The following is a 25383-nucleotide window of genomic DNA, read 5'->3' as shown; positions in this document are numbered from 1 at the left end:
AATAAGCCAGAGTTAAGTTATGAACTACTGCGGTATGCACTGAATTAAAAAATAAACACTAGACATAGTTGTTACCATAAAATGAATTTAGTCCTCAATCTTTGTAAAAAAACAATAATCATAAAATCAGTTATAATTTTAGAGAACAAAAATCTCCACACCTTACTTTTAAGGTTAGATGCTTGGCAGAATTATTTTCAAAAGAGTTAGCTGCAAAACTGCTACAAAGTATGCAAAACTTGTCAATGTAGGTAATGAAGAGAGGAAGCATCATAAGTTAGTACAAACAGAGACATGGTAACAACTAAGGCTAACAAGGAAGATGTAGTATTGTGGTTAACACCAGTGGCTACCAATATGAAGCTAGTACACATCTGAATAATGGAATGTTCGTTCAAAAGATGATGTTAGATCCTACTAGTAAATTTAAATCATTGGCAGTTGAAGAAGGCACAAATTCAGTTACTGAATGGTTAATGATCCCAAGTGTTAATATATTATTTATTTATTTATTAACATTTGTTAACCGGGTTAGTCCAAATGGGCTTGTGGCCCATTTTCAGTGGAGACCCGAGGAGAAAAGCTCCAGCAGTGCATATTTATTACAAAGTATAATTTTACACAATATTGAAGTGAGAGCAGCTAGAGCAAAAAGATTTACAATTGTTGAGTACATACATACACTTTAAAGTTCCATGTATGGAGAAAGAAAAAAATTAAATTAAGTAACAATTTTACAGTGAGATAATGCAATAGGTCGAAAGTAAAACAAAATATATATATTTTTGCTGTTTGTGCGGAATTATACAAATTCATTATGGGAAACTTCTTAAGAGGGGTATGTAGGGGGACTAAGTAGGGTCCTTATAAGGGCAAGTGTGGGGAGGGAGACTAAGTGGGGTCAAGGGCAGGTCCTGGAATTGAGAAAATAAGTTTTTAGTTCATTTTTAAAGTGGAAGGTGTGTGAAACTGAATGGAAGTCAAGGGGAAGTTTGTTCCAGGCATGGGCGACTGAGTGGTTATAGAGTAGTTTGCCTACAGACTTTGTTGGGTGGTAGATATCAAGTAATTATTGATTAGAAGTATGGAGGGTTCGGGATGGAGTGTAGATAGAGACTAAGGAGGAGAGAGATGGACAGAAGGAGGGTTTATAAAGGATAGAGTGAAGCATGTGAAATTGATAAAGTAGCAGTAGTTGGGGAAGTTCAAGCCATTGTAGAGAGTTTAATGCAATGCAGTGGTGTGAGTTGTATGGGGAGTTAGTAATGAATCTGGCTATTTATGGTAAGTTTGTTGGAGTTTATTAAGAGTGGTGGCCTGAATATTGGTAAGTACTGGGGCGGCATATAGGAGGGTAGGGAAGAGGAGGGCCTGTCCCAGGATAAGTCTAGCATCAGGAGTTAGGAATTTTTTGTTTCGATATAGCAGGCCTAATTTCTGGTGTGTTTTTTCTATACATTGGAGTATGTGTAGGTTGAACTTTAGGGCATCATCGATGATGACCCCTAGGAGTTTAGTGTGGTTTTCAGGTTGGATAGTTGTATTATTAGAAGATGTTATAACAAAGGAGGTTTTATGGTGAGACTGAGAACGGGGAAGGAAAACAAAAAAAAAAATTAACAAAAGGGGTCCTAAGATGGAGCCTTGAGGAACACCAGTAGAGATGAGAAGCAAAGGGGAGGAGGATGAGAGCCGTTTGACAGATTGTTCCCTACCAGATAGGTAAATATTGAACCAAACAAGTGTGGAGGGGGATAGGTGTAGACTAGCAAGTTTGGATAATAGTAGAGGATGAGAGACAGTGTCAAATGCTTTGGAAAGATCTAGGAAGAGACAGGAAGTGAGTTTATTATTGTCTAGGGCCACTATGATGGTGTGTGTGAAGGAGAGGAGGTCAGCGGTGGTGCTATGGTGGGGATGAAATCTGTGATAGGGGTAAGCAAGTAGTGGTTAAGGAGGTGATTGAGAAGCTGCAAGTGTATACATTTTTCTAGTATCTTAGAGAGGGGGGACAGAATGGCAATGGGTCGGTAGTTTGAAGGGTCTGTGGAGTTTCCACCTTTATGAAGAGGGATAGTAAAGAAAGATTTCCATAGGGTGGGGACAGTTGACTCAAGAATGGATCTGTTTATTAATATAGATATAGGATAGACAACAGAGTCAGCAGCAAGTTTGAGGAATGTAGGAGGTAATTTATTTAATATTTTTGTATAACATTTTTATATCCTTCCCAAAATTCATAAAGACATGGACAACCTAATGTCTATGAACATGGATCCTTGATGGAATACCTCTCCGTTTTTCTAGCCAAATGTTTGTCTTCATTATTAGACTTATTGAGAGCTAGGTTAAAAACTTCCACAGATGTTTTATTTATTTGTTTATTTATTGTTGTTTGTTATGTATATTTGAATGACATTTCCATTCTGTATGTGACAATTTAAAAAACAATCAGATTTATGTCTTTATAAGACTTTATTCAGAAAATCATTTAATAAGACATCCTTATTACTAGCTACAAGTTACCACCCACCCCACATTGTTAAACATATCCAAATCAAAATTTCTTAGAATCATAATAACAAAAACACCAAAGCCCATGAATTCATATCAGATTTATGAATATAAAGCCATAGAACTAAAGGCTTTTGTCTCATACAACAATACCAGGGACTTCGTCAAAGTTTAAGACAACTATCACATCCTGTACTTATAAACCAATCAAGTGGTTAAAATAATATTTGTAAGTATTAATATTATTTTATTTATTTTATTTAAGTTTGATGACCGGGGAATCTACTGAGCCAAGAAGACCCCATTTTCAGTGGAGGCCCAGGGAGAAAAGCTCTACAATAATTGCAAGTTACATTTCACATGTTACAAAAGGACATGGTTCATACAGCTAATTAAACATTTACAAATAAGCTCCATGAAATTTGCAATTAGCTTGTCACAATATTACAAAAATTAAAGATATAATTCAACACAGAAATTTCAACAATTACATAAAGTGAATATTTTTGTTATAAACTCAATTGTATGTTTAACATTTCAAAATACATAGCTACTAGCCATTAGTAGGTTAGGAAAATATTATGTGTGGAGAGGGTAATAGTATATTTGAGATTGGAGACTATAGTACAATAGATATTAGTGCGAAAATTCATTTTTGGTAGAGGAGGGATTATTTTGGGTGGGATGAAGTAATAGTAAAGGTAGTTGGATGAGTCAGTGCAAGTTGGAGCGTGGCAAGGGCATTTCCATTTGGAAGAAAGATGCGAGAGTAGCTGAGATTTGAAACTTGCATGGTTAGGTAGGTTGCATAGATGTGTGGGGAGAGAGTTCCACTGTTTGTCTAAGGAGTGGGACAGCAGTAGATGGCCAGGAGGTCATGCAGGTTTATGGACCTGAAGGAGATTTTGTTTTTTGGATCTGAGTGAGCAGTTGGGAGTGTAGGGTTTTAAGGCAGTAGCGAGAGCTGGGCAGTTGGCAGGTTTAAAGATGATCTTGTGGGCAATGGTGAGTTGTAGGTAACTGAGGTAGTTGGGTAGTTCAAGCCAGTTGAGGGTGAGGAGGGAATGGCAGTGGTGGGATGGGTTTTTTGAATTGGTTGCAAATGTGGAGATCCTGTTGTAGCAGGATTCAATTCTGGACTGAAGACCAAGATGGAGACTGGTGAAAAGAGAGGCATCATACATAAGGGAAGGGAGTAGGAAGGTGGATGCAAGAGTGTGATGGGTAGAGGGGCTTAGGAAGCGGTTCTGCCTGTAGAGGAGACCTAACTTTTGATGGGTTTTCTTGATAATGGAGCAGATGTGGGTGTCACATTTTAGTTCTTCATCAATAATGATGCCAAGAAGCTTGGTGTTGGGAACGATTTCAAGAAGGGTGTTGTTTTGGCTCTGTATGGTGAATATGGATTTGTCAATGGAGTTTTTGGTAGGGAAAAAACATTAGTTTGGTTTTATTTGCATTTAGTGCCAGATGGTTAGACTGCATCCAGGTTTCTGTTTTGGAGAAGGCTAGCTGGGTTTTTGCTAGGAGCTTGGAGGGGGAGAAGGCTGAGCAGATGATTGTTGAGTCATCTGCATATTGGATGATAGATGAGTCTGGTATGGATTGGTGAAAGTTGTTAATGAATAGGTTGAAGAGAAGAGGGCCAAGGACAGAACCTTGTGGGACATCTGTGGGTGTGGGAAGGAAGGGGGAGGTTGAAGTTTTTCATTGGACAGCTTGTTGGCGGTTGGACAAGTAGCTGGAAAACCAGGTGACGGTGGTGGGAAAGAGGTGTAGGGTGTAGAGTTGGGATATAAGTAGGGTGTGTGAGATGGTGTCAAAGGCCTTTGACAGAGCTATGGATAGTGTGGATATGAACTTGCCTGAGTTGGGTTCGAGATTTATGGTTTCAAGAAAGGAAAGAAGGGCAGTCAATGTGCTGTGGGCAAGGTAGAAGCCATGTTGGGTAGGGGAGAGGTGATTGTTTATTGTTAGGTGTGCCACGAGTTGTGCTTGTATTGTTTTCTCTAGTATTTTAGAAAGAGGAGAAAGGATGGCAATAGGCCTGAAGTTGGTGGTATCAGTATTTTTGCCACCTTTGTGGAGGGGGATGATGTAAGCATAGTGTCAGATAGAAGGGACTTATGATTCTTGTATGGATATATTTATAAGAATAGAGATGGGATAGGCAATGCTGTCTGCAGATTGTTTGAGGAAGGTGGGTGGAAGGTTGTCGGGTGTATTGCGACAGGGTTTGAGTTTGAGGAGAAGTCTTTTTATAGTGCTTGTGGGGATAGGCTTGAGGCAGAAGGATGTGGAGGAAAGTTGATGATAGGGGTGGTGGTTGGGGTCGAAGGGGTTGGTATTAGAGGAGGGGGTGGGAAGGAGGCTAATAGTTTAGCTATGCAGTCTATGAAGAATGAGTTGAACTGGCTGGCTGCTTCAAGGTTGGAGAGGTTGGGGTCTGGGCAGGGGTTTTCTTTGTTGCCAGGATGCAGCATGAATGAGATGGATTCTCAGATTTTTTTGGGATTTGTTGAGTGCAAGGACTGGAGTTTGGAGTAGTGGGCTTTGCGGCCTTTAATTATTAGTTTTTTTGCAGAGTTTCATAGTTGCTTATACTCTAGGAGGGAGTTAGGGTTTTTATGTTTTTGATATTGTTTCCATTTTATGTCCCTTTGGTGTAAGGCTAGTTTAGTATCATTTGATAACCATGGGCAGGGATTGGTTTTGATACATTTGGTTCGGGGGGGGGGGGCTTGCTGATTGAGAAGGGTTAGGAATGAGTAGGAAGTAGGAAACAGCATCATCTAGAGGAAGGGTTTTTGGACGGGACCAGTCAGTCAGCATTTGGAGAAAGTTAGAGAGTTGAAAGAGGAGAGGTTGTGGGTTTGGATGTAGTGGTGTTGTTTATGCTGTGGAGATGGGAGACAGTCGGTGAAGGCTGGTAGGTTATCACTGAGAGGATCAGGTAATGTTCCGGCTTTGGTGATAAGGTTTGGGTGAGTTGTTAGGATCCTGTCAATGATGGCAGTAGAAGTACCATCTTTATTTGGTCTGGTTGGTGATTGTATTAGTTGGGAGATGTTGATTGTGTGGGATGGGGCTTCAGAGTTAATAGTATTCCAGTTGATGTTGGTATCACTGAGTACATAGGTTTCATTTTTTATATTGGAGGAGAACCAGGGCAGGATGTTTTCAAGAGTTTTGATATTATCACCAGGGGGAATATAGAGGGCAGCAATACATACTGACTTGTGGTTGTTTATTTTTGTAAACCTATTATAATTTCAGTGTTGGCAAAGGTTGGTATTTTATTGGAGTAGGGAGTTATGGTATGGGAGGTGGGGTAGATTATTGCTACTCCACCTCCTTTTTTGTGGGCTCTGTCATTGCGAATAATTTGGAAACCTGGTGGTAGGATTTCGCTATCTTTTATATAGGTTTTTAGCCAGGTTTCAGAAACAGCGGTAATGTTGGGGTGACTATGGGAGAGCCAGGCATGCAGGTTAGGGATTTAGTTTTTTAGGCTTTGTGCATTAAGTGTTGTGAGGTGAATGGACTTTGAGTGTGTGGGTTGAGTGGAGGGTTTGGTGAGATTGATGTTAGAGATGGGTTGGGGTGGATGCTGCTGTCTAGTGAGAGAGAGATGTGGTGGAGAAAAAGAGTGAGGCAGTGTTTTGGGCAAGGGTAGCTTGGGTTGTGTGAGAGTAGTGATTTTCTGGTACTAGAGGTAAAGAGTTCATGTGAGATGGATGAGTAGGATGGGAAGTGAGGTTGATGATAAGATGTAGTGGAGTATGTGTGAGAGTTATGACAAGGGTTGGGAAAAAGTGCAAGATAGGTAAGAGAAGAGAGAGATATTAGTAAGGCAAATGGGGTTATAGGGAGAGATGTTATGTAGAGCATTGTAGGAGGGGTGGATGTTTGGGGTGATGCAGATCTACAGGTGGGTGGGCTTTGGCTTAGGTGTATTGTAATTGGAGAGGTGTTGGGTGGGGAGGAGTCAGGAGATGTATAAAAGTACAGGTGGTGGGGGTGTGTGGAATTTGGGGGCAGGGTAGGGGAGCGGAGTGAGCCCGAAGAGCGAATGGAGCGGGTTACACCTTCTGGGAGGATCAGCAGTCGCCAAACAGAAAACAATCAGTTAGAAGGTTAGCAAATACAGAAATAGGGCAGCCTATCATTTTGGTTTGAATGTTACCTTTCTGTATGTCTTTATTATTTATGCACCAATGGGGAGCTGCAGTTCACTGAGAAGTAGGAAAATAATGTAGTTATGCCAGGGATTTTAGAAAGGGACATGCAGTAAATTATGACTCAATAGAGTACTAATTAAAAAAAGAATGGAATATGGTATAAGCGAATATACTACTGGGGATTCCTAAAAAGCAAGGGCAGAAAAGCGAAGTCAAAAGATGGTGCCTTTCTATAAAAGGTTTTTGGATTCAATATGTAAGTACAATCATAAGTACAAATGGTACTTACAGTTGTGCACACTACTGAGGGATGCCCGCGGGACAGACAGAAACAGAGTGTAGTCAGGCAGAGGATTTAGTATTTAAAGATGGTGCTGCAGCTCAGGGGAGGAATAAGTAAACTCTCAAGAGGAAGAGGGAGGGAATAGACAGGATTGACAGGGCTGGGAAGCTTACAATAAGATTATGTTAGGAGACCGAGAGAAGGGGGGGTGCTAAGAGCCAGGGCTTGGAGAAAACTGTGAGAAAACAGGTTTGACAGGGCTAAGAAACTTACACTAGAATTATGTTATGAGAACAAGAAAAGGGGGGAGGCTATGGACCAGGACTTGGAGAAAGCTGAGAGATAAGAAAAACAATCAACCAACTAGCCCAGGTCAGTACCTAAAGGTGTCTGTTTATCTGTGTGAATTCAAAAGCAGATTTAGTAGAGCATCAGGGAAGTAGAATATAAAATAAGCATAAAGCTTTGGGAAACTGTATATATTTGTTACAATAAATGGGAGAATAAAATATAAGAATATAAAAGAAATGTGATATACAAGATAAATAAAATATAAGAATATAAAATAAATGCAAAGCTTTGGAAAAATGTATATATTTGTTACAGTAAATGGGAGGAAAAAGGGGGGGTTCCAGTAGTGTGCACAGCAGAACAATCAGTAGGAGTATCACAGAGAGAAGATTATAGTAGACCTACACTGCTCACAGTCTGTTGATAAAAGTAGAACCTGCAGTAGCTTTTACTGGTTTGCACGGGGTTCCGTTCTCCGTGTTCTTGTATGCAGGCAGTTGCTTCAGTTTTTTTTTTTTATTTTTTGTAGTTGGACCTTTGAATGTGTTTAAGGGACTGTAAGGAGAGAGAGAGAGAGAGAGAGAGAGATTAATATGAAGCCAGAAAAGGGGGTAGGTGAAGTAAATAAGTGGAAATAAAAGACAGGCAAGGAAATACCGCAATTTCAGTAGTTTAGTTAAGCTATTATTAACTATTAGCTGATGGTTATATTTTAACCACATTTTTTTATTTTTTGTGATATGCATTTGTAATTTATTTAATTATAACTACTGCATTTGATTGGTTAGGCAAATGCTTAATTGGTTGTAGTACTTGATTTGGTTTATAATTACAGGATGTGACAGTGGTCTTAAACTCTGAAACCTTAAGGGCTAGATGGAATTCCCAGAGAGTTATATAAGAAAGTTGGAATAAAGAACATTTAGATAGATTTCTACTAGTCTTGAATCAAGTAATTCTTACCCATGAGATTCCCTTCCCCTCCTAGAAAGGGGTGGTAATAACCACTATCCTGAAAACAGGGAAGAACAACTCACACTGAGTTCATGCAAACTGATATTTTTCTAAATCAAGATTGATAAGATCTTAATGTCAGTTTTGTTTGCAAGACTGGCAGAGATAATCCTTCTGTTAATACATAAAAATCAATGTGGATTTGTGAAGGGAAGGTAAACATTTGACAATGTGTTGAAAACCCTGGTTGTAATACAGGAAAAATCCTTTACTTTTGATTAACCTAGATGTTAAAAATGTGGTAGAGAGGCTGAGGTGGAAATATTTATGTTAAGGTTCTACAAAAGGTGGGATTTCCGAAGGATTGTATCCACTTAATGCAAAACAGTTATAAGAGTGCCTACGCTTGTATAAATATAAATGTAGAATTCATCCCCACCTTTGCAATAACCAGGAGACAAGGCAAGGTTACTCCTTCTTCCCATTGCTAATTGTAATATACTTTGAACTTTAAGGACTGAGATTGAGTCACTCTGAACTAATGGAATATTGGGTGGCTGTGGAAGTGAAAAAAAGGTAGCTCTATATGCAGATGATCTATTTGTGTATTTGTCAGACCCAGACAGTAATTGGAAACACTTTTTGACAAGTTATAGAAATTTGGTGAGTTTTCTCGGACAAAACACAAATGCTATAATTTTAACTATAAACTTTCTCAAATATTACAAAGTAAATATCCAAAAATGGGTCACAGGAAGTATAAAATATCTTGCAATATCTCTCTCACATTATTCATCCCAAAAAGTGAATATTTCCTATTCCAAACTAAAGGAAAATTGTTTGATTAAACTCAATAAATGGGAGTTAAAGGATGTAGATCTAGAGCAAAAGGTATAAACCTTGTAGATGTCCATACTCTCTGTGGCCTTCTGTTATATCCAGTTGGTCCCTCTATACTAATACAACCTTTGCAGGGATTTGGGTCTATATCATGTTATCAAAGTTTTACAACTTCGAATGCCATATGGTTGAACCTATATGTTCGAAGCTGTAAAACTTCGAATACGTAAAAAAAAAAAGAAAAAAGTTACCTGACAGTTGTAAGAAGGGGACAAGCCCCCCTGCACCCCACCCCTCTTTAAATATACCAACTCCGAAATTGCACTACAGTGTAGTAAAGGGAAATCTTCCCTTTCCGCACTGTGCTGCATTGTAGTGCAGTCTCAGAGTTGGTATATTTAAAGAGTGGGGGGTGTGGGGGGTGCAGTTGGACTTGCCCCCCTGCTTACAACCATCAAGTAAGTGTTTTCTTTTTTTTTCCCCTAACATTTTTGAAGTTTTACTACTTCGAACATATGGGTTGGACCTTATGGCATTTGAAGTTGTAAAACTTCGACAATGTGATATAGACCCCAGGGATCTGACTAATGCTATGAGAGATTTCATCTGGGAACAAGAAAAAATTAGTTTTCTGGAAGCAGTTTAAAACTCTCAAAAGGTCAAAGGGGCTAGGAATACCAGACTTAAAGACCCACTGAAGAATGGTGCTGTTGACATTTTTTCATCTGTGAAATTATCAGAAAGACAGGATAAGAATGATGGAAATTGGGATGCAGCCACAGATATGAAGGGTGATGGATTTAGACATGTTCTTTGGCTAGAATATTTAAATAATATGTAAAAAATTCAGAGTGAACTCCAGTGCTGAGGATACGCAAAACTTTAAGAAATACACACAAAGATAAAAAAGAAGAAGGTGAGCGCTTTCACAGTCTAATGGCTGCTTCTTCAGTCTGAAGAAGCAGCCAGTAGACTGTGAAAGCACTCACCTTCTTGCTTTTTTATTTATTTTTGTGTGTATTTTATTTATTAAAGTTGTGTGTCCTCAGCACTGGAGTTCACTCTGGATTTTTTATTTATTATTTGAAGTGCATGGTCTGCAGGAGTGTACATTATTTATCTGCTGGCTTTTTGTTGATTTCTAGAATATTTAAAGCAAGAAATGACTCTGTAGACTCGATTAAGAGCAAATAACAACTGTCTAATAAAAGAAGGGACCTCAAAGAAGTGAGGACTGGTTTACACCAATTAACATGAACAAGGTGGTCAGGATTTAAAAATGGGCTGCTAGATATCTGGAAGGGTGTAGTTAGGACTCCCTGGGGGAAACACAGACATTTGTAACATGGGAAATTTTTCAACACAAATTCTTGGCAGAAGATGCTAGCTACATAATGTATGGGGTTAAATCTTGCTACTAAAATTTGAAATGCCACAGTTGGGAAAGCTGTTGGAAACTTTTAGAACTTTGGACTTAGTAAGCAAGGGTTTCATTTCTAAACTGTACAGAGTTATGCAAGCCACAAACATTCCACTCAAAATAAACTAGAAAGAAGCTGGGAATTATACTGAACATGCATTATACATCAGATCAGTGGGATGAGATGTATAGGGGCTTCAAAGTGATAAAAGTCACAAGATTTCAGATTTTTGTGTGAAAATGCTTGCATAATTATTTCTACACACCTAGTAGGTTATGCAGGATGCATGTGGATACCACAAATGAATGCTGGTGTTATGAGGGGGGATGCAGGTGATTTACTTTGTATATTTTAGATTTGCCCTAAATTCAGTGAGTTTAGAGATGTTATTCAAGAAATGCACAATGTACTCTGGCCATGAAAAATATAATTACAGATGTCTGCTTACTTTTTGGGATTTCCAGAAACAAGGGATTGGTACCACCAAGATGGAGATTTATGACAAGGAAAATGCTATTATTAAAAAAATGCAAAAAGAAAGGCTGAATGTCATGGATTTAATACACTTAATGGAAAAAACAGGAAACAGTTTTGCCGGTGGTGGCCAGATGGGATGGGAATAGAAATAAATGGAACTGGGGGACTAATTACATCAGCAGATTAAATGAGCAATGAGTGGGTGAGAAGGATAAAAAATTATCCCTGGGATTCATTAAACTCCATGCAGGAATAGTGCTATTCCTGCATGGAACGGATTGTGGCAGTGCAGCACAGCAGCGCGCATTGCATATTCATGAAGGTGCGCTGCTGTACACGATCCAAGAACAAGTGCAGGGGGTGTGTCTCAGAGGCATCAACCCAACCCACTCTGTAATGGTGGTCAATCACAGCAAATACACACACACACCATAGCTACAGCCAACCTGCTGCAGACAAGTTTAAGGCAAACATCACCACCCTGGATCTCCATCAGTGTAGGTGGATATGCACAGCACATGCACCTCTCCCATCATCATCATGGATCAGGTCCAAACTGCCTAACCAAAGTTGCCAAAACAAGTCCCCTTGGGGCCTGATAACATTCCTGTCTGAGTCCTACATGAACCCAGGCATATGCTTCCAGCTCCATTACACACTGTATGCAAGCAAATTCTGAGCACCACTGACATCCCATCTGGAAGGAACATGGCCACTGTCATCCCTCTTCACAAATGTGAATGATGAATGGTGGTTTATGCAATGTACTGGCCCTCATTGGGGGAACATGAGACATCAGGACCAGAAGTACAATGCATGTTCATACAGTGCTGATAGGTACAGGGCTATGATGTGTTAGTAAGTGGTGGCAAATGATAGTCCATATGCATGTGCTGGCTCTGTAAAGAACTCTGGGTAATGTCCAAGGTCCTGTGATGTGTTTCCCTGTGTATGTCCTCCAGATGCCATGCAGCAGGAAATGCTCTACACCGATGTGGAGACAACAGCCATCACAGAAGCTGTAATCTTAAACTATGCTATCCTTTCTGGCTGTAGCTGGCAAAATCTGCAGGAGCAGACTGCCCTTTCAGATGAGATCATCCACAGAGTGAACTTGTTGGACCACCATGGATGCACATACGATCAGGTCAGGCATAGAGCAAGTTGGCAACTGACCTGATACATCATGCCCAGCAAAGTGCTGTTGCTGTAGCGAGGGACTGTACTGCTACCGGTGGGGATGGGGCAGACACACAGGTCCCATTTACAGTGACAGAGGAGCTCCTTGCCAACCTTGGGGTAGCCACCACACAAACTCAAACACAGGAAACAGAAGTTGTGTAGGTGGGTGGCACCCAGGCAACAGGCGAGGAGCATCCAGGTCAGGCCAAAGTGCACATCAATGTAATGAGGTAGCATTTAAACTGTCTTCTACAGAGACTCTAGATGCATATGTCAATGCAAAATGGATTAGTGGGTGGGGTGTAGTAATGTACACAAGTGCACATCTATGGTGAAGGAGAGCAAATTGTGTAATATCATAGTGTGTACTGTACCTGTGCAGAAACATAGCATTAATCTTGTAATAATGCCTAATGTGAATCTGCTGACAATACCTCTCCCTCAAAACTACATAGGCCCCTCTGGTCTGCACATGGGACAGCAGCCTGAACCCAGTAAGTATGGGGTTTTCTTGTTGTTGCTCACCAGTACCTCAAGCATGCTAAAGTTAATGCATGTGACCAGGCACACAACTGTTACACTCTGCCATTTGGCAATATCTGCATGGTCACCTGTGGTCGTGATTACTGCATTACATCATGGTGGTCATGACAGGGGCCTATTTCCAGGAGATGTCACATATCTGTAGCATACCTCACAACCTGTCAATGCAAGACACCTGGACAAAGACTGACAACATGGGGAGACAAAGGCCCAAAATTAGTGTCAAACTGTAGAAATTTGTGGTATACAGAGCATATAAATGGTGTACACACCTGTTAGAATGTTGGGTATGTGTGAGGTAAAAAAAATGAGAGCACAATGGACAAGTTCAGAATACTGCCAACCTTTCATGTAACTTATAACCTGTACAATTCAATTGTAAAGCAAACAAATCTGTTAGGGGAAAAATAATGACAGATAATAGTACAACCTAGATGCATATGTGTGCACAGGATGAAGCTGGTACTGTGCTGAGGCAGCTTTTGATATAACTACAACAGTACAACTTATTTGGTACACAACAGCCATCAATTATGGAGACTCTTTGATTAACAGCAACTAACAGTCAGCTGTCCTACCAGGATTATCCTAACATATACCCAGTTGCCTGCTTCAGCAACAACCATGGTTCACATAGAGCTAACAAAGCTGCTAGCCTGCAGAGGGGTACCCAAACATTTTTACAGCATTGTACATACCAATGAACACAATGCAGACAGTCATCAGAAGGTGGTGAAAATATGGGGCTACAGTGACATTGTGAAGGAGTGGACATCCCACCAAAGTCTATGAGAATACAAGACCAAAACTGGCCAGGAAGGCTGCCAGGATCCCTACAGCAACAGTGAAGGAGTAGCAGGAGTTTCCAGCAAGTACTGGGTGTGTACTACATGCCACAATAACTTTCCATGGTCTCAATATGTCCTGTCTATAGGGTAGGGTTGTAATATGGCAGAAGTTCCTCACACCAAACAATATCCAGGCCTGGGGAAAGTCAGAAAACAATACATCAGGTCTACAAAAAGCAAGTGTGAAAATGTGTTATGGTAATATGGGACCATGGTTGTACTCATTGGCCATTCTGACAGGTGTGTTTGGCACAATATCACCACTGCACATCACCACAACAACACCACCCCCATGGCAAAGCATGGGGATGGCAGTATCCTGCTTTGTGGTTGCTGTTCACAAGCTGGAACTGGGGCTGTAGCCAAGTTAGAAGAGATTATGAATAGTTCCAGACACTGGTGCCTGCCACATAGCTGTGGATGGTGAGAAATTCCACCTTTCCACACAACAATGTGTATCATGGCATAAAATATAAATCCATGCCCATCCAATGGATGTCATTCACACAAGATACTCTTCTCTCACACACATTTGCCAGGACTGGGAGTAGAACCCCTATCTATCTATTTATTGTTACTACATTGTTACGCATGTATCACATGTGCCATGGAGGTTAGGGGGTACCCCTTGTCCAAAGGTACTTCTAAGGCAAGGGACATCACCAGGCCTTGTAAATTATGACAATCGGTGATGTACTGGGTGAGAGAGGCCAGAAAATACTGTAACCTACACATATACACACACATTTGCCAGGACTCATGTTAGAACCCCCAGCTATGTGGTTATTGGTATTACAGGGCTATGCAGTTACCACACACACCACAGAGTTGATAGGTTGTGGAGTGTCCCAAGGTACCTATATAGTGAATCACATCTACAGCACTTGTAAGGTATGGCAATGGTAGTTGTACTGGATGAAAAGGGTCAGCAACTACTTTCACTCACATGTTTACACACTCACAAACACTTTCAGACACACATTTGACAGATCTGAGATCCATGGGTTCAAAGAGTCATAGGTGTGTACGTGGCAAATGGCCATGGAGGCTTTACAAGGCTAGCCCATGGGAATACACTGGCATCATGCCACCTGACGATACTCCCCAGTGTGTCTACTGAGTATAGTCACTGGAGTGATCCCCAGGGTGGGTATTCTATTCCCAATCCACTCCTCCTGATTTCACTTGAAGAGGGCCAGTGATGTGCTCAGCTCAACATGTATGTGGTGTCTATTCCATGGCGTGGCCAGTCTCTGGGTTGTGGAGCTGTCTGTCCAGCATGTCCTTTTGATTGTGAGGATGGGGATGAGGTATCTGGGGCATGTTGTGTAGATGGATTGCTTTCCTCGGATGTAGCATTCCTGACATTGTTGGGTCAGACATGGCTGTGTATGTCAGGCAGAGATTGCACCTAAGTAGCCAATATGAGACAGGGATCCATTGCAGTTGTTGGAGTCTGTCCGTATGGGGCAAATGTGTAGTACCTAAGATCCTCTTTGTGAGGTACATTTTCAGCCTCTCCTGTTGTTGCTGGTGTCCAGCGGGGTACATGGCAAATGGCCCATAGTACACATTGATTGGCCTACTGAGGGGTGTGTACAGGAAAATACTGTCCTTTTACTTCTCGGGTTCAGCACCCTGAGTCAGGAGAAGTGACACATGGAAGGACTTTCGGAAGACAGTGGCACTGTAGAGGTCACCATACAGCTCACTGTCAACCTGTGCTTCCAGTTCCATTATACCAACATCAGTGTTCAGTGTACTATCATCAATGTATCACTTTATGGGAACCATGTCGTACCCAAAGGGGATGGTGGCACATCATCTGGCATTGAGATTATGTCCAGGGTTCTGACAACAGTCATAGGTCTCAGAGAGGTCTTTGTGAAGGATGTCAGCCTCACATGGGGGTGTAATAATAGCAACCGCCTTGTAGTCATCTGCAAACATTGTCAGCCAGGGTGCCTTTGCATTGGGCTGGTTATCAGAGGTGTGCATCCTAAACATGAGCGAACCCAGGTCCACAACCTGTGGGACTCCACTCGTGACTGTTGAGCAGTCTGACATGGAGTGCGCTGCTTTCACACTGTGGTTCTATCTGTGAGCCGGTCACCTACTGATGTAGGTGTAGCTGCCTACCTGACTGTGTTTGTGTATGATTCCTGAGTGGGGAGTGATATCCAATGATTAGATGGGCAGCTTATCTTGTTTTCTATTCCATACTGTCACATAGTTATTGCACATGGCGCAACGCTTATAGGGCTGTAGAGTGTCTACAGGTCCCTCTACTGTGGATGACAACTGTGGGCCTTGTAATGTGGACACTGGGACATATACTGGGTGGGAAACAGCAAAAAGTAGCAAAACCCACCCCCCAATGGATATGGTTCTCACCCAAACACAACAACCCACCCCCAAGACAGGATGCTGTTCATACACACACACACCCACACTTGCACAGATTGAGATGAGAACCCCTACTTATCTATTTATATCTACTACAGTGTTACGCATTTATCGCATGTGCCACAGAGCTTATAGGATGAAGGTTGTCCAAAGGTACTTCTAAGGTGAGGAACATCACCAGACCTTGTAAAGTATGGTAATGGGTGATGTACTGGGTGAGAGAGGCCACAAGTAACTTTCAATTAGACATATACTCACACACACACATTTACCAGAACTGGGATTAAAACTCCTACCTAACTGGTCATTTGTATCATAGTATTACACAGTTATCACATGTGCCACAGAGCTTATGGGGCTAGGGCCTGATGAAAGGACTTCTAAGGTGACTGATATCTGCAGGACTACTAAAGTAGGAAAAGGGGAAGTGTACTGGGCTTGAATGGACCCAAAAGCTTTAACTTGTAAACACACACACATACACTTTTACATTTGCCAGGACTGAGATTAGAACTCCTACCTAACTATTTATTTGTATTATAGTGTTATGCAGTTATCGCACATGCCACAGAGCTTATGGGGCTGTGGCCTGATGAAATGAACTTCTAACATAACTGATATCTGCAGGACTGCTAAAATAGGGGAAGGGGGAGTGTACTAGGTTTGAATGGACCTAAAAGCTGTAACTTGCAAACACATGCACACGCACACACATGCACACATGCACACACACACACACACACACACACACACACACACACACACACACACACACACACACACACACACACACACACACACACACACACACACACACACACACACACACACACACACACACACACACACACACACACACACACACACACACACACACACACACACACACACACACACACACACACACACACACACACACACACCCTTTTACATTTGCCAGGACTGAAATTAGAAGTCCTACCTAAGTAGTTATTTGCACTATAGTGCTATACAGTTATCGCATGCACCTCAGAACTTATAGGGCTGCAGTTTGATGAAAGGGACTTCTATGGTGACAGACATCTTTAGGACTGCTAAAGTAGGGCAATAGGAAGTGCACTGGGTGGGGAAGCCCTGTTCATTCCTAGATCTTACTGACATTTCTCTAAGTGTATGAGCATGCCCAGTGTGACCTTTTATAGTACATGTGGGACTCCATTCCAGGGATTGTTGTACTCTAGTCCAGTGTGTTTTGTGCTACAGTCATACCTCTCAACCTGTTGGCACAGGATATCTGGAGATAGCCTATCCAAATGTGGGGACAATGGGTCATACGGTGATTGTGACTATTTCTCTCAGTAATGCATGGGTTGCTAGGGTTACATGGCTTGTTTTAGCAGATATCTGACATACATGCCATTTGACACTGTCATGATTTATTTCAGTACCTTGCAACATACCTTCTCAGATCATAACAGTGATTTATCAGAGGAATACAGGATGGATGATACACACACCAAGATTATGGGTCAAATACTACGCATTCTTGCACAATCCAGCCTGTTGAGTGGTGTGCCCACAAGCAATTGCCTGTTGGTGCTGTGGAAACAGTACAGCACCTTGGTGATATATTACATTGGTGGAATCTCTGTGCATTTCTGTTCTGATCTGGTCTGATTTCCAGTCCACAGATGGGTAATATAAGTCAGACAGGATCAGGGTGACAGGCAGACTCCAGATAGATTTGTAGGGGATAAGATATGTGGGGGGGGGGTGTCCTGGGTCAGATATGTTTGCCTATAGCTACCAGTACTTTGCATAGGGGTCTTCTCAAAGGTTGACTGCACTTGAAGGGTCTTGTATGTGTCAGACTGTTTAACCAGCCTGGAGGTGTGTGTTTGTCTCACATATATGTATAGCCCATCTCATTTTGCTTGGATGGCTACATTTTGGGATCAGGATGTTGCATAGGATGAGTAATCAGGGAAGGGTGTGTTACTCCCTATGGCTGTAGGACAGGGTCTGTGGGTGCAGACATGTCACCCATCTTCCAGGGTTAGGGCTGCCTGCAATGAGTGCATTCCCATGTTTAGACTCCTAGCCCTGCCTGTTGACTGTACAGAGCATCACAGACTGTCCACATCCATGACTCATATATCTTGATGATTACCCAAACAAGTGTGGTTTTCAAGGAAAAGTGTTTTGCAAGTCACTCACGGTTGACGTCAGATATTACTGACAGTTGACATTGCAGTTTCAGACTTCGTACCCATCAGACATTCCATGTTACTACAATCATTCCATCAACTTTATAGCATTATTAGAACAGTATTTCAAAGATGTCCTTCTCTTTGGACCTTTTTCACCCCATTATTCATGGCTTTGTCCAGATTTCTGTCTCTCTAACACTGGCAGGTTTTCTCCTAGCAATTAGCAGCATGGCCTTTCTTTGCATTTTGTAGACTGAGTTATGTTGGTGTTATGGACCCCATGACACTCCATAACAGGGCACTGTCGGTGAGGCATGTGCATTTGCCACAGGCATGTAGGCCAGATGTGACAGATGCAGGCCATCTGTAGCAAGGCAGTGCATTCTGATGATCATATGTTCCGAGGCTGCCAGCAGTGGACAACCCTAGGATGGCACCAGTAAGTTCACTGTGTGTGTTACTGACAATTGCTTTCTGTTTGTGTTGAGCCATCACTCTAGTTGATGACTGGATGCTGCTTAAGGCTAGGGACATCTTACTGAATTTCTATGGGACTATGTGTCACATTTGTACACAATACACATTTGCAGAGACTGTGCTGATATTTGCTTAACATTTTGGTTCCATTTAGCATTCTGGTGTGCCCTACCTTTGAGACTACAGGCATAACATTATCGATCACGGGTCAGATTGTTCTGGCATACACATTTGTAGTTTCAGTCTTCTTACCTTTCAAAGCCATATTGCCACTGCCAGACCTGCTGTGATATCACTGTGTAAAAGTCTGTAGGTGGGGATTTCATGGATGTCGCCATGTGGGGGCTTTTGCCAGACATTTCTGCGTGGTTTTCTACAGCCGATCTGCTGGGTGAGGCTGGGGGTGGGTATAGGACCCCCACCTTGACATCCATGCATGTGACCTACGACCCTCCAGTTATTTGGCTCACCACATATACTGCAGTGGTATTTGTCAACTATGGTGGTACTGTATGGTGTGGGTAGGACATTACTGGGAATACACTTCCTGCTGTCCCAGAGAGCTGTCAGTTGTCTGCTGTTATCCCAGTAAGCCACCCAACTCCCTTGCATGCTTAATTCAATACCATAGATATGTTATCAGAACATTCCATTCCATTCATTTGTTTTGTTAAGAGACTGACTTGTGCCTGAGGCTGTTTTGAGGATGGTGCTTGAGGGCTGACTATGTCAGATGCATACAGTACACTGCCTATACATGGTAAGGTATAGGTGGTGTGATGTTTGGCATCCATTTTACTGTGTATGCGAGTCAGAGGGAGAGATCAGCCCCTCAGGCCCTACTGTGTTAGTGCATGTGCTATGCATTGGCTCTTTGCCAAGGCCAAGGCATACTGGGCACACCGCCGACTGCCTACAGGGACAGGCTTAGGATGTTCATCCTCCAAGTCCCACTGTGCCTGTGGAGACCTTGGCAATGGTGGGGGTTGTGTGGCCCTTCCCCACTTTGTTCCTGCTGCAGCTGTTTCCACATGATCATATTCTGTAGCAAGGCACATACTATGAACATGTGTGCACATGTGGCTGGAGAGTACTGCAAGACTCCACCAGATATGTCAAGGCAGTGGAACCGTGACTTGAACATCCCAAACGCATGCTCTATAATGATCCTGGTTTGTACGTGTGCCTCATTATAGTGATCTTGTGTGGGTGGGTGTGCATTTCTGAAGAATGCCATGATCCTTGGCTCCAGTGCGTAGCGTCCCACACCAGAAGGTCAAATGGGATGCCCCCACTGGCAAATGCCCAGTACAGCTGTGACAAATGCCAGATGTGGGAGCCATGGTAGCTTACAGGGCTGCCAGCACACACATTCATAATAATGCCCTAGGCATCACACATGACCTGGCAGTTAATGGAGTAGAACCCCTTGCAGTTTAGGTAGACCCTACCCTGGTTACCAGGTGGTGCTTTGATGTAGATGTACGTGCAGTCTATAGCACCCAGTACTTCCGGGTATTCTGCTACATGGTAGAAGACACGCATATTTTTGGTCCTCTCCTCGTGGGTGCTGGGGAAGTTAATGTGCTCAGTGGCATGTGGTCACATGGCATCCAGGAACTAGTGGAGTATCCTAGACGCTCATGCCTGTGAGACCCCCCCCCATGATATCCCCAGTTGGCCTTTGGAAAATGCCTGTATTCTAGCATTCTTAAGGCTACACATACCTTGGTATCCTCTGAGATTTTTTCCGCTCTGTTAGTTCTGGGTCTGAGGCGAGACCAGCACAGCTCAACAAGTTGCTGAAGTATGTCCCTGTTCACCCTGTAGTGCTCTACTATCTCCAGATCATGTAGCCCCTGGTAGGTTACCCTGGGTCTGAACACTCTTCTCCTCCTCGGTCTGTGGCGGTTGTCAGCATTACCCTCTTCATCACCCACAGTCTCTAGCACACACTGATAGATCAGAGCAACAGCAACCTCTAACATGTTTTATTAGTTTTGTCAGTTTAAAATTCCCCCAAATATGTACACCAGTGATGTAGAGTTTGTGGGCAAAACCAGACTGAAAGGTGCTAGCATAGTTTATAGTAGTGTGCTGGGCTGCTGCCTGTACAATTGGCTGATTCTGATACATTCCACCTGCCAGCTATGGTAGTTCTCCTTGATTGCCTTCCTTTTGCTGTTTCCCCTTCCCATTTCCTCCCCATTTACGCCCTGAATCATGCCATGCATACCCGGTGCTCAATTGTAAAGAGTTCTGCTATTACTGTTGTTTTTTTTTTTTTTTTTCTTTAGGCCCAGTGTGCACCACGCACACCTGTTTAGCTAAAGTAAACAGTTTAAGCAGAACTTGTCCTCCCTGGATGCAAACACGCTCTGCATTTCATGGAATAAGACAATACAGCCTCAGGCACACCCCCTTCCTTAGCTGTGTTTAGCTAAGGGCAAACATGGGCCACTGAGCTCCAATGTGCTTACAGCAAGCATGGCACACCCCCTTTTCATATTAGCTGCTCCTCCTGTCTACACGGTGGTGTTGGAGTACCTACACAGTTAGGTGCAGTCTGACAGTTAGAAGAAATATGTGACTCAGTATAAATCCCCTCATTTGCATACACCACTGCCTTACTCCATAGTTATCACACTTACACTGGGCCTTACCCTTAGCAGCCACTGTTTCCTGATATTGTTTTCATGCTGCATTCCGTTGACTATAATGGCAAAATGCAGATTTCTATAAAAATTGATTTTGCCCCCCCCCCCCTTTCTTTATTTTCGGCACAATCCCATTTGCGCGCCACTGCCCTATGCTTAAACGGCCGTGACTGGCCAAATAAAGTTTTAGTTCATAAAATTAAAACTGCTTATCATGCCAATTGCTATATATTTGGCCATTGGCATGTCTAACAGTTATAATACATGCTTTATTTCGAGCTGTCCTCCCTCCATTTTTTATTTTGCAGAAATGTATTCAGCTGGTAACTGAATACATTTCTACTTGTTACACTATTCCTGCAGACACCTGCCTGCTTGCTGGATCACTAATTCACTTCATTTGTATGGTTTTCCCTAGTAAATGAGGTAATTAGCATAAGGCAGTGGTGTCCGTGCAGGAATAGTGTATGAGCACTCATGCACATCCTGGGAGCTCTATACTGGATCGCTCGACGGCCATATTCCGTGCAGCAGTTGCTGCACTATTCCTGCACATTGTGCATGGCTTACTGAATCCGGGGGTCTGTCTTAGTGAAGCTACTGAGTGACTGAGATGCTAAAGAAGGTTAAAACTTTAGGCTGAATGAATACAGTCTAAGGCAAATGATTTGTTAAATGTGTTTTTAGATTGATACTGAAATACAGTTAAACTTTTTGATGTGTAGTTTGATGTGTAGATGGGATGCATACTTGTTTTTCATTTTTTTTCTGAACTGGAAATGTTATAAAAACAAAGAAAGAAAAAAAAAAACAATGTTTGAAATAAATTTCATTAGCTTACCTTCTAATTCTTTCTCTTGTGCAGTTAAACTGTTATCCATTGCCAAAATATTACTTGCTTCTGAGGCCTTTTGATGTTTGAACTCCAGAAGGATGTCTTCTGTCTATTTAAAGACAAATTGCAACTTTTTGGAAGTGGCTAACTTATAATGTGTTTTTTAATGTGAGAAAACATAATAAAATATACTTTTGACATTAACCAAGAAAACAGTGAATACAGAGAATGGCAGCACATTACCACACCAACTTTACAGCTACAAAATAAAAACATAAGTGTATTTATTTATTTTACTGTTAGTTATGAACATGTCAGTGCATGGGAGTGGCTTCAAAGAGAAGTTAGGCAGTCTTGGTACACAAGGGACTCAAGAAGCTACTTTTAGAATCATATCTTGGATAAAAAAAAGAAGTTATGCACTCACCAGACTGTTCTATCTGTGTTGCCCATTTTCATTCTTCATCAACAAGTGGGTTTGGATCCAACCCTCAGATCCAACTCTGCCACTTTTTACAGCTTGTGGATACAGGAAACTCTTGAGGTCCTCCCTTACCCATAATGGGGTCACAGGATCATAGGAGGTTACTAAGCTAATGGCACTAGGATCCTTACAAGCCTAGCTAAGAGTTTATTCCCCAAAATAAATCTCAGTCAGCACCTGTCGCCCCTATCAATGAGGGACATTGGTGGAATCCCTGGGACAAATTTTTGGTTTCTCATTCACTCAGCAAGGTTGAAGAGGGTCAGCAAAGTGCTCTGTTTGACGTGTATGGGAAGTCTGTTCCAGAGATGGGGCAACCTCTGAGAGACAAACCTGTCTCTCCAGCAGGTTTTGTTAATGTCACATATTAGGTTCAGGCCTTTTGAGCGGGGTAGTGTGTGAGGACTTAGACTTATGGATCTGGAGCATTTCTAGTACGGCAGGGACCAAGATGGTCTTGTAGGTGAGACACAGATCACCTCTGAGCAAATAATGTCTAATGTTCTAATCTCCTACCATACCATAGATCTTGTTTGATGGGGTTTTAGCTTCAAAGAAATTTAAAAACAATTATAAAATGAGAAACCAATACCTGGAGCTCAAAGGCAGAAACGATTCCCCTATTATCTTCTTGTTCTTTCAGAAATCAAAAAACAAAATGTAGGGGGCAGGGGGAAGGAGTGTTGAGGAAGCATGAAAGTGGACAACACAGATGGAATGTTATGGTGTCTACATAACTTCTTTATCTGATGTCAATTTTCATTCATTCCTCAACTAGTGGGACAGAGTCCCTAGCTACCTAAATCCAGGAGGACTCTAAGGAAGGATATTCCTGAGCACTGTTGAGATGAAGGTGGCTCTTCCCTAGAGACCAGATCCAAGTTGTAATAAGTAATAAGGATATGAAAGTAAACCTAAGTTGCAGCTACACAGGTATCATTCATGGAAGACCTAGATAAAAATAATGATGAAGTTGCCATGTACTTGGTTGAATGGGCTCTTAAAGGTTTCGTCAAGGACAAACCTAATTTGTTGTAGACAAAGGAAATGCCATCCGTTAACCATTTGACTAAAGTAACTTTAGTAACTGGTTTGCCCAAGTTTGATTCCACAAAAAAAAACAAATTGATGTGTTTTTCTGAAATTTTTTATTCTATGCAAACAGAAATTTAACTATCTGTGAACATTCAACAAATGTAACATATTCTCTTTTGTTCATGAAATTTGGAAAAAAAAATGGAAGATTAATAGACTGACTGATGTTGGATTCTGATGCCTTCTTAGGAAATAAGGCTGGGTTGGTTCGTAATGCCACCGTATCTTTATGGAAAATTAAATAAGGAGGCTTAGAAGATAGGGCTTGAAGTTCAAATAGTCTTTGGGCAGAGGTTATAGCTACTAAAAATATAGTTTTCCAGGTTAAAAATTTTAGTTCACACTTCGCTGATGGTTCAAATGGAGATTGAGTTAAAGTTTGTAATACTAAATTCAAATCCCATGACAGAGTTGGATCTTTAAAAGGGGTCTAAGAAGAAAATTTCCCCTTATAAAGGCCTTACAAAGTTTTGAAGAAACTAAGGAGGAATCATTTACACCTATATGGAGATTAGAAATGGCAGCTAGTTGAACTTTAACAGTTGAGGAGCTTTCCCCTTCATTGAAAATTGCCACTGAAAACTCAAGAACTTCAGGTACTGGTGCTGAAAAAGGATCAATGTCTCTTTGTTGTACCCAAAAAGCAAATCTTTTCTATTTGCTTTTGTAAAATTTTCTAGTGGAAGCTTTATGGGAAGATGAAAGAGTGCAATGTACAGGGTAGGAGAAGCTTGGTTGTCTGTCTGTTAATGGAAGTGGAGAAACCATGTGGTCGCCTTTAGGCCTGAAATGTATGAATGAATCATGCTTTTCAGATGAGACAGGAGGTCTGGAATTGGACCCAGAATCCATGGTGGGTGAACTAGATGAGGCCGAAGAAAGGGGAACCAAATCTGACAAGGCCAATAAGGTGCAATGAGGATGTCTGTGCTCTTCAATCGAGATGTTTTCTAGAGAAACATGGGGATTAGAAGAGTTGGGGGTAAGCATTAAGGAGACTGGGGGCCAATTGTGGAGAAAAAGCATCTCTCAGTGATTCCCCTGTTGGGGAGAATCAGGGCAAAGAACCTGCTGCATTTGTTGTTGAGTCGGTATGCAAAGAGGTTGCAGCAAGTTTGGCCTCATTGGCTGAATATCTTTCCTACAACTTTCATGTTGAGAGACCACTTGTGAGGCAATAAAATGGACCTGCTCAATTTGTCTGCTATCATGTTGGATTTCCCTGGAATGTGCACTGCTGTCAGAAATCAACTGGATGAGATTGCCCATTGCCACACGTTGAGCTTCTCGACACAAAGGGTAAGATCTGGTTCCACTGTTTTTGCTGATGTACCATACCACTGACATATTGCAAGCCTGAATCACAATAGTCCTGGATGGGAGAGAGTCTTGAAAGGGCTGCAATGCTAGGAGTAATGTTCCCATTTCCTGAACATTGATATGCATGTTGGCCTCTTTGGGTGACCAGTTGCCTTGGACTGTTTTTCCCAAGAAGTGCCACCCACCCAGTATGAGAAGCATCCATGGTCACTGATTCTTTGGGCTGAAGAAGAATGAAGGGAAGGCCTTCTAATGTCTGATTTGAGTGAATCCACAGCAAGAGGTATTTTTTGCATGCCTGAGTTACTCTGCTATGGGTGGATATAGGTTGGTGCAGAACAGACCATACTTCTCAACCTGAAAATATCAAAAATCTGGACAAAGGC

The 25383-nt window shown here is 41.9% G+C and overlaps 1 protein-coding gene across 3 annotated transcripts in view; it reads right to left on the bottom strand.

Annotated features, from left to right (window-relative positions):
• LOC122799629 (colicin-E1-like) overlaps positions 1–25383 on the bottom strand; it is a 782744-nt gene that overhangs the window by 209671 nt on the left and 547690 nt on the right. For all 3 annotated transcript variants that reach the window (XM_044068818.1, XR_006364485.1, XR_006364484.1), the window contains one exon: positions 22105–22207. In XM_044068818.1, the coding sequence (XP_043924753.1) occupies positions 22105–22207 (103 nt within the window). The remainder of the gene's footprint in view (positions 1–22104; positions 22208–25383) is intronic.

This window comes from Protopterus annectens, chromosome 4.part0, assembly GCF_019279795.1.
Source record: "Protopterus annectens isolate FY-2018-M chromosome 4.part0, PAN1.0, whole genome shotgun sequence".
NCBI classification, from domain to species: domain Eukaryota; kingdom Metazoa; phylum Chordata; order Ceratodontiformes; family Protopteridae; genus Protopterus; species Protopterus annectens.
Note: the sequence above shows the minus strand (reverse complement) of the source record. Positions and strands in the feature narration are given on the sequence as shown.